The sequence below is a fragment of the Onychostoma macrolepis genome, chromosome 13 (assembly GCF_012432095.1).
Source record: "Onychostoma macrolepis isolate SWU-2019 chromosome 13, ASM1243209v1, whole genome shotgun sequence".
Lineage (NCBI taxonomy): Eukaryota > Metazoa > Chordata > Actinopteri > Cypriniformes > Cyprinidae > Onychostoma > Onychostoma macrolepis.
Genome location: NC_081167.1, coordinates 11,193,234 through 11,206,034, shown reverse-complemented (window position 1 = coordinate 11,206,034; position 12,801 = coordinate 11,193,234). Strand labels below are relative to the sequence as shown.

The 12,801-nt window shown below is 38.7% G+C and overlaps 1 protein-coding gene across 4 annotated transcripts in view; it reads right to left on the bottom strand.

Moving 5' to 3' along the window:
• Window positions 1–1,685: 1,685 nt before the first annotated feature.
• gfra4a (GDNF family receptor alpha 4a) overlaps window positions 1,686–12,801 on the bottom strand; it is a 116,704-nt gene continuing 105,588 nt past the window's right edge. For 2 of the 4 annotated variants that reach the window (XM_058796615.1, XM_058796616.1), the window contains exon 8: window positions 4,921–5,092. In XM_058796615.1, coding sequence (XP_058652598.1) covers window positions 5,054–5,092 — 39 coding nt within the window. In that variant the 3' untranslated portion in view covers window positions 4,921–5,053. Of the gene's footprint in view, window positions 3,575–4,910; window positions 5,093–5,863; window positions 5,954–12,801 lie in introns of those variants that run through there. The other 2 variants (XM_058796613.1, XM_058796614.1) reach the window with 2 other exon arrangements.

Sequence of the window (12,801 nt, the reverse complement as noted above, 5' to 3'; positions counted from 1 at the left end):
GACAACTTCCTCAGCTCGGCGTGAGCGTTTATCCAGTGCCTCTTCAGAGATTTTCCAAATGGGATTATGAGGGAACTGTCAAAGTCTCCCCGCTCAGATATATTACAGATACTTTACGGCTTCATAATTGAATGGAAATTCTCACCATTAGCTGTGTATTTGCATTTTATCAAGCACATTGGCAGGAATCCAGAAATAGAGAGGGTGAATATTCTTTTCACAAATCAAATCCCCTCCTTAAAATGGTCATTGGGGCCTGTGGCGTCTCAGAGGTCTTGACCTTCTTGACTGTATGCAATGATTAAAATCATGCCTCATAATTTGGACAGTTTTCTGTTGAATTAATATTTCATTGTAGTGAAATTGTTTCAAGTTTAATTATTATGAATGTGATGTTTAGCTGCCCCACATTCGGCACATCACAGCTGGCATCTGTTACTGCATGATTTCTCCATTGCCCAAAAAAAGGAACATTCTATAAAATTACAGGACCCAGGAAGTTATCGTTTGGACTCGTTAACCGCCTGCTGTGAGTACATCATCACATAAAACATATCATTCCATTTACTCAGTTTTTACACAAATTGTAGTGGTGCCTGCATTTATCAATTTCAGCTATTTAACTCTTTAAGCAAAGTTATTTTGAAGGAAAATGATCAAACATATTTTTTCTTTATTTTGTGGAAAGTATGTTATGTAAATGATAGCTTAATTTACATTTTTAATTTTTAGGTAAAATTTTTTTTGTTTTACTTGGAAAAATTGCTTTAAAAAAAACAAAACATACGTAAACATAAAAAAAAATACAAAAAATGGACAGTCAACATTTTCTGAAGCTTAAAAGGATAGTTCACCCAAAAATGAAAATTCTATCATTAATTACTCACCCTCATGCTGTTCCAAACCCATTAAGACCTTCGTACATCTTCGAAACACAAATTAAGATATTTTTGATGAAATCCGAGAGCTCTCTGACCCTCCATAGACAGCAAGGGAACTAACACTTTCAAGGCCCAGGACATTGTTAAAATAGTCCATGTGACATCAGTGGTTCAACCATAATTTTATGCAGCTACGAGAATACTTTTTGTGCTCCAAAAAAAAAAAAAAAACTTCTCTTCCGCGTCAGTCTTTGCCGCCATTCATGAGAGTACAACAACGCATGCGTGCGGTGCTGCAGATGCAGGAACCAGCGTTCTGGCATTCTCATAGCTTCATAAAATTGACTATTTTAATGATGTCCTTGCTACTTTTCTGGACCATAAAACATTTCAGTTGTGTTGCTGTCTATGCAGGGTCAGAAAACCATCCTGTTAAACAGATTTTTCAACCCCCCAACAAGAGATTTTCTTCTGTTGAGCACGAAAGATGTTTTGAAGAATATCCCAATAACCAAGCAGCTGCTGGTCCTCATCGTCTTCGATTTTTATATATTTTTTTTTTTCCAAACTCTGAAAGTAAGTGGCTACCAGCAACTGTTTAGTTACCAACATTCTTCAACATATCCTCTTTTGTGCTCAACAGAAAAAAATAAATTCAGAAATATAATGACGGTAAATAATTATATATATATATATATATATATATTTTTTTTTTTTCAGCTTAAGTGTGACTTGGTGTCCGCATCCATGTTGTCCTCCTCCCGAGTCCAGATATCCTTCATATTTCCTTGAGTATGTCTTGCGGCAGTAGCACAACACTGTTACATGTGGGCGTTTTATTTTGTTGGAGGTTGTTAGTCTGAAGGGCGGTGTAGATGTGTGTGCTGACCCAGACGATGCGCATAGGTGACAATGCAACGAGTGTGCTCCAAATAAATGAGGGTTACTTCACTCCCTCAGTTACTCATTACCCCCTCAGCTTGAGCTGATCGGCAGGCCCACAGAACTTGAATTACAACATCAGTCATTCATGAAGCACCTCTAATACTGAATTCCACTTTTGGCTAATTTGGTAATGCTTTCAGCTATTTTTAATAAATAAATCTGTGTATTTATTCCAAATCAAACATGTATGACTTTGTTCTGTAGGGCAAACAAAAACACATATAAATAAAGAATCTTCTCACTGCTATTTTCCATTGAACTATTTTCAATTATCGTCTTAGCATATTTTACCATATTAAAATTGATTGCTCAGGTTTTCCCCCAAAAATCAATGCATAACAAACATATGCTCTTACTTTATGTACATATTTGGACACACAAGCATTATTCTGTACATCCGTATCTGGCAGGTTTATTTTTCAGGAAATAAGTAAAATCCACAATTTCCACCCATTTGACAGAAATGCTTTGCCCCGTTTTGTGATGCAGGTCGCTGATTGGTCAATAGTCTCTGAAGGTTGTTAGAGGTCAACGCATTTACTTTTCACTCACCTTGTTTGTCATCACAGGACACTTGAGAATAAAAAAGCAACACAACTGCAGATGCCAAGTGCTCATAGGATGGGGACGCAGAAAACTGCCGTCAGTCACTGGAGAGAATCAACAGACCCTCGTTGTGCTCGTTTTTAATTGGCAGAGACGAACGGTGAGTAAGGAGATGGGTTTAAGCTGCTTGAATTCACATGAACAGGAAGTGTTTTTTTTTTTTTTTTTTTTTTTAACATGGTGTTTTGTGCTTCTTTTTCCATTTGCAGTAAGCAGTTTGATGCAGTATTTCAGACACCCATATTCACAGGTGAAGTATACAAGAACTGTGATCATGGCATTCATCAAGATACTTAAGCTCTTCTGCTCTTCATATCTGTGACATTTTCTTAGCAAACCGTGCACTCCAAGACTGCTGGGAGAAACGGCCTACTTCTAAACAATACAGCCACATTACAAAAATAAAGACCGTCTCTGTAACCCACTGAAAGAGCTCTCATCGCAGACACTTTTAGTGCATTACATCAGTTTCCTTTCTCTTACCGCTTGTTCTTGTGCTTCTTCAAGCAGACATCACAAAACACACTTCTATCTGGGTGAATATACAGCACACGTACCAACACCGTCCATTCGAGAGAGCTGGGGGAAAATAGATATTAAATTATGGATGATGAACAGGTAGAAATTTATCTTAGTTTTTTTTTTTGTTGTCTTTTCTTTTTTTGTGTGTGAAATTTGTAGCGTAGGCATGACTCAGCCACCCGTCGACTACCTTTCAGTCGCTCGCTTTGAAGAGAGAGGGTTTTATTTTACATGGGCACCATCTTCAGTTCAAATGAAGAGAAGAGAGACACACACAATTATATAAACCCTTGAAATCAGTCATTGTGAACACCCAGACAATGAATCACTATGTTGCATTGAGGAATGGAGCAGGGTTTCATATATTTAGAGAGTTTGGCGGTTTTTGCGTCCTCTCCGAACAAGTTATTGTGATGTGGAAGTTGAAAATCATGAATACACGCACGCTGTCCCAGTTCTGTGGTGCTTTGATTGGTTGCTTGATTTGAAAGTTAGAGAGCCAGCAGCAGGAAGGGGAGGAGCCACATTACAATGGCCAGGTGGGCTGCTGCAGGACTGGCGTCATAGAGATCAGGGGATGGGAGCGTGGAGTCGCCCCACAGTCTGTCTCTCTCGTTCATCTGCAGAACAAAAAGAGCAAGTGAGATCTGTTTCATCATCTCATCATTTCTTTCTATGTTTGGTTCTGTCTTTTATAGGCATCACATCACAGACAGATACAGTACTAGATGGATTCATCTCTAGTGGAACAGTGGTGGATGGGTCTTGGAAGTGTAAATGATAAAACCCAAACAAGTGTGAATAGTTATAAAACATATGAACGGACCTCTCAACTTTTAACAAAAGACATGGGAAGCATCTTTATCTTCCTTTTAAAAGTCTCACAACATTTATTTGATTAAAAAACATAAGTAATGTGAAATATCATTACAATTTAAAATAACTGATAACTATTTTAATATCTTTTAAATGTAATTTATTCCTGTGAAGGCAAAGCTGAATTTTCAGCCGCCATTAATCTTCAATAAATAATAAACTTCTAAGTGGTCACTCTAAGAGAGAAATCACTCTAATATGCTGATTCTTCGCGGGGAAAACAAATTATACGTTTCTTTTAGAAAATAATCTTAGTGATCGCAGTAGTGTAGGTTGTGTGACATTTTTCATCCTCAAAAGCCATGGGAAAAAATATGAAAGAGAAAAGAATGTGTGCCTGATAATAAATACAGGTTTAGTTGAGCGAATGATTGGTTTCTGAGAGCATGAAACTAAAAATAAACAATTTTGGCATCGTGTTGTAATCGCCACTTAAAGTCCAATGTAAAATCTGGATCCTAATTGAAACCAATTTAGAACCACTGCATTAGAAAATAACAAAACAAGAAGCCGGTCTATAGATGGTCTTCCAGTCTGGTCCAGACTGTCTGAAAAATCCCAAATTAAAACCAGACTAATGTGGTAAGCTTGGCCAGGCAGGGAAACAGACAACAGTAATCATGTAGGCTGGTTTACACTGTTTCTTTCAGCAAGGAGACTATAACACACATCTATGGTTTTTGTTCTGACAGACATGAAAAGCATATCTGACTCCAATCCATTTAGCTGTTTGCACTCTGAACAGCAAAAAAAAAAAAAGAAATCCAATTTTTACAAACCCAAACCATATCCATATGTGATTTGAAATCCGATTAAAACAGTATAAACATATTACAAATGCGTTACAGTCTGGACAGTCAGAATGGATTTTAAGTAATTTTTGCGACACAATATGTATGCAATGTCATACACAATGGGAATCTGTGTTCACTCACAAGAAAGCTCTGATGTGAATGAAGAGGGAACATGAATGATCGGTTTTGCCTGGTTTGAAATCTAGCAGGAACATAGCGAATAGGATTTTCAAAAGGTCCTAAAACGCATACTGGCATTCAGACGGACCGGGATAAAGGCCTGTACCTGTGTGGGCATCTGTGGACGCAGGATGTTCTGCTCAGTTTCCATGCCAGAACCAACGGTGGTAGTGCTGGTCTCAGTGCTGGTAACTAAGATCTGGTTGTAAGTGTGTGTGTTGGAGCCTGGAGCTTGGTTGGTCGCAGATTTCAGGTCTGTGTCATTCCCGAAAGCCAGAATGGCGTTCTCTGTTTGAAAGGAGGGGAGAGAGTCAGATGAACACGTCTGGAAGGCAGTCATGCCTCAGTTGGCTTTCTCTTTCAGATGTCTCTCTTTCAAAATGGGTTTGGATTTCGTCAACATGCTTTCTTACAATAACAACAACAAAACGCACTCGGGGGAACCGGTGAGGACTGGCTTATATATAAATTATCTAGCATAAATGTTGACAGAACAGCATTCAGGATCATAAACTCCATCATCTGATTCATGCTCTAAATATAGTTTGTTTATATAGTAGAATATCCATCCCTATATTACCAAACGGCTAATCCTGCCCTCCAGAAATATATAAAAAAAAAACCTCTTGTATTTCTTAACGGCTTGGCATTCGTCCTTATTTCTTTGCCCATGTCTTCCATTTTCTTTCTTATCTTTTATTTTCGTTCAGTGTGTTTTCCCTTGGGAAAGATTGGATGCATAAAATGGAGTGTGTGCTTGAGTGTGCCTCTGTGCGTGTGGGTTTGAAAGAAGTTTGATTACTTCTTGTATCTTGATGTTTAAAGCAAATCTTACCTGTACTAAAACACCTGTGTATTCATTTTGAAATATTCTTTTACTCAAAATTACCTTCGGTATTCAAGCTACATACAGATTTCCATTCACACTCCTCTTCATTTCCCCCCTTTTTATTGGCTATATAGGGTGTATTTGAGACTTATAGTGACAGGCCATATGAATGATAATAATCTGAACTGATTAATTTCCATTTGTCTAGTAGGTCACTTGTCTGAAATTACCGTGGCATGAAAGTCGCCTCAATTAAGACACAGCTGTGAGGACGGCACGGGATATAACTCCATATTTGAGTCTGATATTCCTTTCTGGTGCTGAGGAAAGGGTTGTGGGGGGAAAAGGAAGATTAGATTTATGAATGGTGAACAGTGGCATGGTTGAGTGAGTTTTCTTTCTTAATTGAAACACTAATTGCTTAATCTTTGTGATTTTACAGAGGTTATGGAGCTAGAGAGCGAAAGAGAGTGACTTCCACAGAATACTTTACTGTATGTATAATAAATAGTGCCTCTTTAATATCATTAGTACAGTGTCCTTGTAAAGCATCCCACAACCTGCCATAAATATTTATAATGGATATTGCAGCTCTGGACTAGGAGCATTTATTTTAGCATTACTTATATACTATTATAGTATTTCTTAATATTTTGAATTACCTTTATTTGTATATTTTCAATTTAATTTTAGTTTTTACTTTAACTTAAAGCTGCAGTCTGTAAGTTTTGCCTCTTTGTTGCCATCTCTGTTTGAAACCTGCAGTTGTAGTTATATGCGGAATTATAATCTTTACGTGGGTTATGCACCGGCATGGCTCGAGCGCGTATGAATCTGTATTGAGGAGTATGTGTGGGCTGTCAGTCACCGCACCATGTGGATACTGTACTTTGGAATCACAGATTGTACATCTTGGAATAGATGACCCAAATAAGAATTTTCACTGGCAAATGTCATCTGAACAAGTAACATGTCTGCCACTTTTGTTCTGACCAGGGGGAAAAAAAGCATTACAATACATCGTGCTACCAATGGTGATTTAAATCTAATGATCACATCAAACTGTGCAAATTATTATTATTGTTATACTTAAAGGGGTGGTTTACTGCTTTTTTTCTTTGCTTGATTGCGTTTATGGGGTGCAATATAACATGTCTTCGTGTTTCGTTTGTTAAAAAACGCCTTATTTTTCATATATTTCACCTTTATTGTAAGCCGCTTTCTCCTCTGTCATTTGAACGACCGGTTGACTCCCTGATTCTATGAAACCACTCCCTCAGAAACGGGCAATGAGCTCAGATTGGTTAGTTGGGCCGGTGTGTTGTGATTGGCTAAACTGCGTACTGCACATTGTCCAGAAACTTCACGCCCATTACCTTCACGGGCGACAGTCGCATGTGCTGCGGTCAAATGTAAATAATGGTGTCAATATTGCCGTATCAGTTTGAGCCAGAATCAGACCCAGAAAGCGGTAATGAAGAGAGTCAAGCAGAACTTCCGCAAGCACGGCTCTTACAAAACGTTTCTGAATGGAAGTTTGCTGTTGTGATTACATACAATATTTTGAAGTTTGTACACGTTTGTCTTATACACACAAAATAGCATCGAACTAACTGGCTACTATAACCAAACAGCGTTGGCTTGTGTTTACGTTCTTGATCAAATCGAAAAATTACGTCATAAAGTATACATGGAAAATACATTTACAAAATTAGTACATAATTACAAATTCGGGTCCAAAATGTTTGTACGCGTTTGTCATAGACACACGAAATAGCATTTAACTAACTGGCTACTAAAGCCAGCGTTGGCATTTGTTTACGTCCTTGATAAAACTAAAACATTACGTCTGAAATTATACATGCAAATACATTTAAAATTATTAAATCTTACTTACAGGTTGTGGCCCAACAACTGCTGCCTCTGTTTTTAAAGTTGGAACTGCTCCATGTTTTAGTAATAGTTTCTGTGTGAATCCGGCATTGAACTCTGAACTCTCTTGATTCTGAAGCTGTCTTCCGTAAAATGTGCAGCACAGAGAGCTGAATTAGGATTGTAATTGTCAGGAACATAATCAAACATAAATTTTAACCATTGTTGACGAACTACAGCGTCCGTAGGAAGCCCGAACACAGAAGACCTGACAGCTGGGTGAAAATAACTCCGTTTCGACAGCATGGCTACAACTCTCCACTATAACTCTTCCTCTTCGACAAAGCCGCAGAACATGGCCTTGCCCCCTCTTTTGCATGTTCCGGAGGGAGGGGTTGATGCAAATTTATGGGTTTTTTACGTATGCAACCCGGGAAGTATCTCGTTGTAGTCCCATAGGAGTCGTTTTTGTAGGCATTAAACTTCCTGATTTTTAAAAGACGATATCTCCGCTTACATTGAACTTTCAGCGCAGCAACTTTGCAGATACTGTTCATGCACCAACAGCAACATTACACACTATTTAAAATGAAAAAAGTGAAATCGCAGTAAACCACCCCTTTAAAGGGGTCATATGATGCCATTTTAAAGATCATTATTTTGTGTATTTGGTGTAACAGAATATGTTGACATGCTTTAATGTTCAAAAAAACACATTTTTCAAATACTGTACATTATTGTAGTTCCTCTATGCTATGCCTCTCTCAAACGCGTCGTTTTCTACAAAGCCCCTTCTTTCCGACAAATGCAGTCTGCTCTGATTGGCCAGCTGACACAGTGCATTGTGATTGGCCGAACACCACAAGCGTGCGTCAGGAAATGTAATGCCCCTTACCATAATCGCGAGCTTCAGCTTTCAAAGTAAATATAAAGACAGTTAATAATGTCCTTAGTTTTACCATCAGTTCAAGCCTGAAAGGGGAACAGTCGCGTGACAGACAGTGATGCTCGTATGTATTTGCAGTACACAAGCCGCAGTTAAGACAGCTGACTACACTTTGATGTGACTCTCTCTCTCACTCGTCTCTCTCTCACACACGCACTCACTCACTCACGACAAGTTACTCTACACTGTGAAAAACTCCGCATTTGAAGTCAATAGCAACTACTTACAGTAATAACAAAACATACTTGCAGTCACTGATTCAGAAGCGCCAGATTGACATAGCAAAGTCGGAATTTACCTTTTTTTTTTTTTTTTTAGAAATAGCCTTTGTGCACAGCCTAGGTACACAGCCTGTACTCTCCTAGGTTCACAAAACTGTTGTCCATAAAATGCGTTGCACAAATTCGAACATTTGGGTTGTGCTGTTCTGTTGTACACAAATCTTAACCAATGATTTCTAATTACATCTACTTTCGGAAGGCCAAATAAAGTGCTTTTGCTTTCACATAGAAACACACAGTGTCTCCCTGACATGGCTGCACCAACACTACTGCGGTTACTGAAACCACGCCTTCTTTCTTTGCATGAACATTTGGGGCGGCATTATGCAAATATTTCCACATCGTGACGTAGACATGTGGGGGCGTGTTTGAATGAGCCGTTTTAGCCCGGTCTGGATCGGCCTTCTCTTTTAGATAGAATAAATCCTTTAGTGGGAAGCTTTGAGCTTTGTAACTCTGCAGATCGTATACGTGCACAAACAGCTACATACCACACTAAAGAAAAGGAAAACAAGAAATCGCATCATATGACCCCTTTACTTCTCAAATATTAACAACAACGGCATTGCTGTATTTAGTGCGTATTATTAGCGTTATTGGCCGATCTCTTTATGTGACGTGACGTAATGACGCAAAGATAAATGGCGGCAAACTCGTATTTCCCACGGAAACCTACTTTACCAGTAATACACAAATTATTACAAGCTTACCGTTGTGAATCGGGCTAAGGTAAGGAGATAGTTTTGAACACTGGCTGGTTATGTACTTGCTCAAAAATTGATTTTGGATAAACAGTCAACAAACCTTTTTTTGGTTAAAACTTATCGACACCAGCAGAAAATGTTTTTGCCTTTCTTGAGGTCCCAAAGCGTGATCTGAAAAGCTGACTGTGCTGAAACCTTGATGCAAATTAGTTTTAATTAGTATGTTCTTGTTATTTCCTGCTTTTCTGTTGTCCATGTTTGGTAAATACTGTCCTACAGGCCTTTAACTGGGAAACTTCTTGAACATCAATTGAAATAGAAGAATTTACTTTCGTTTCAGATGTCCAGCACATATCACTGCTCTATAAACACAAAAGACTACATCCTTCATGTATTTTGAAAGGCAGGGGCAGGTTTATAGAAAAGCAATGAGTTTAAGTTTACTGTAAAGAATATAATTTCTGTCAGTTAGCCTTCACCCCAGCACACCTTAAGCCCTCATTATCCAACATTCATATCATAACAGCCATAACACATCATAATCAGGGGAGTGTTAGCAGTGGAGTAATGTGGAGGAGTGTGAATGGTGTGAAGTTGATTAGTCTCTGAATGTTTAGCAAAACGCCATGAGTTGATGCTAATTGAAGCTGCCCACTCGTAGCGCTGCTGAATTACTGCAGGGAAACAAATTGTGGCTACATTCACACAGGAGGAGAATACACACTATATCGAGCCCTGTTCATACACCGTTAATGACAGCTGCATTTTATATCCTCGGTGAATTCATTAACGTATACAATTCAATTATGAGAATGAGTTTGGTTGATATGTGATGTATACGCAGATCCACTAGTTGACAACAAGTGCTACGTCAATGCTAGCACTCTTGGGGTGGCATTTAAAGGACTGGAACTGAAAGATGTGATATAAAATCTTGACATTTATTATAGCTCCATTCCATTCTTTTGAGAGTTTTTGAGAGTCACGTCTGTTTGTAAATGCAATGATCAATCTCAAACAATGAGTGTGTGGCCTATGTAGAGCCGCAGTGCCACTCTCCATCACAGCTAAAAGGATATATGTGGATGTTATGATAAGAGACTCAGAAACGGGGAAGCGAAGACAATGATTACAAAGAAATTTCATCAGTGATGCAGAACATTTTGTTCCAGTATACTCTCGGTTTGTCCCACTTTCTTTCATGGATGAAAGGCAGGACGAAATAGTGGACGTCTAAGTAATCGAGGTGTGAATGGCAGCAGCTAACAGTGGGGAGTTTGCGGTGAATGTTTAGAAGTGGTGATTCCTCTCTAACCCCTGCAGAAGCGACTGACCCTTTGATAAGCTCCGCCTCCCTTTGCTCGCTTAGACCCAAAGCTACTGGTAAATTTACTAGTCATATTGATAGCAGTTGCACAGCTGGCACAGGATGTCTTTGTCCATGGATGCTCAGTTTTGGACATAATTTTTTTGAGCCAGTTATCTGCCATTAATGTCATGTGACTAATTTCTCAGAAAAATGATTTAATGACAGCGTTGACTGGATGATTAATTCACAATCCCTTCACTGTTGACAATCCTGAGCTGTGGCTCAAGCTAAAAAGATAGCAAAAAAACATAATCTCCATTTAAAAAAAAAAAAAAAAGTACTCTCTACCTTAATTTCAACATAAGGACGAGTGCAGCCATTTGAAACTTAAATGTGCAAGGCTTCCATTGTCAGCAGTATTTTAGCTGTACTTAAACCGTCTGTTATTCTGCTTGATATTGCAAACTGGTATTTGTTATTTTATTATGTATTACCCTAATCATAATGACACACATTTTAGTTTTATCATTTCATGCACTTTGTTTTTCTTCTGATTATTTACCTATAGTGGCTATTGAAGTCTCGCACATTTACAGAAAATAGCTTATGCACTGCAAAATAAGGTGAATAATATAATGTAATTACATTATTAAAGTAATATTAAAGATATATGTTGCTTGAAAATAATCCTGATATTATTAGAATATAGTTTTTTTTCTATTCATTTTTTACTACAATTTATAAATTATTAGAATACATGGATCATGTGTTTTTTAAAGAGATTTTTCCTTGCATGCCTTTAAGAAAGGAAATATTCCTTTGAGAAACTATTAAATTACACAGTAAACATGATTAAATACTGCAGGCTGCTTCAGAATTTAAGTAAATGCAAACATGAACAAAAAGCTCTTCCTAATGTTTTTGCCACTACGGTACTATGAATGTTTTAGTTACTTTTGCTTGAATCAATACATAAATGAATAAACATTATGTTATTAGCATTTCTCACACACACACACACACTTAGCAGTTACTGCTTACTCACCACCCAGAGACAGGAAATGAGCCGTCACTCTTCCTTCACATTTCTCATCAAAACACTCATCACTCATTCTGGACTGCACTGAGGAAACTCTTACGAAACAAACTTCACGTGTTTACTACATTAGCGAATCACTGAATCACTTCTGTCTAATTCCAGTTCTGCTGGCTGTTGGCCCACTGACTTCAGCACTTTTCTTTTTTTTTTCGCAGTCCTACTGAATGAAGAAATTCTTGTAATACTTGTCCAGTATTTCATGGTGGTCCCAGGGGTACGCTGATGGTTTGGGGGCTGGTGTAGCCAGCAAAACTAGTTCAGTAACCGCTGAGGTGAGGACTAGCCTCAGTGGACTCACTCTCAAAAAGCTCTTTCAGCTGTTTCCCTCCATCCTGTGCTACTTCTGTCCTGTTTGCTACTCTCCGGCTGTCTCTGCTCCATTAGTTTTACTGCAGGGAGCCAAATTACGCTCAATTACCAAGACACCAGAGGCTGTGCTTAGGCTTGAATCAGCACACATACACACCGACCCAGCACTCCGGACCGCCCCAAGACCCTCAGATAGAATAGGGAGGGATGGCTGAAACTGGACGTTGCAATTTTGTTAATGCCGGAAATACCCTTGAGGGACAAGATCACACTGAAGCGCTTCTGGATCAGAGCTGGAGCTAATCTCCGAGATCTCAGTGGTCAGATGCAGCACCACCCCACCTGTGAAACGGATGTGTTTACATGGTGTGTTTGTTATTAGTGGCTCAGAGATGCAGCGAGCCATGAGCAGAGCACACCGCTGAAGATATCCTGTGCTCCTGATGACTGTTAATGCCTCATTACCGACACGCATCGAAACTTCATAACGTTACATCAAGAGAGTTTTCTCTCAGCGCTGCTGAATGCACAATAATAGTGCTGACTGCGAAGAACTGGGCTGCAGATACGTCTCTCTGCTGACTCTTGTGTTGCATCACCTGGGTCTATTTTCTAACAATTGGAGTATATGAGTGTGGAAACAGTCCT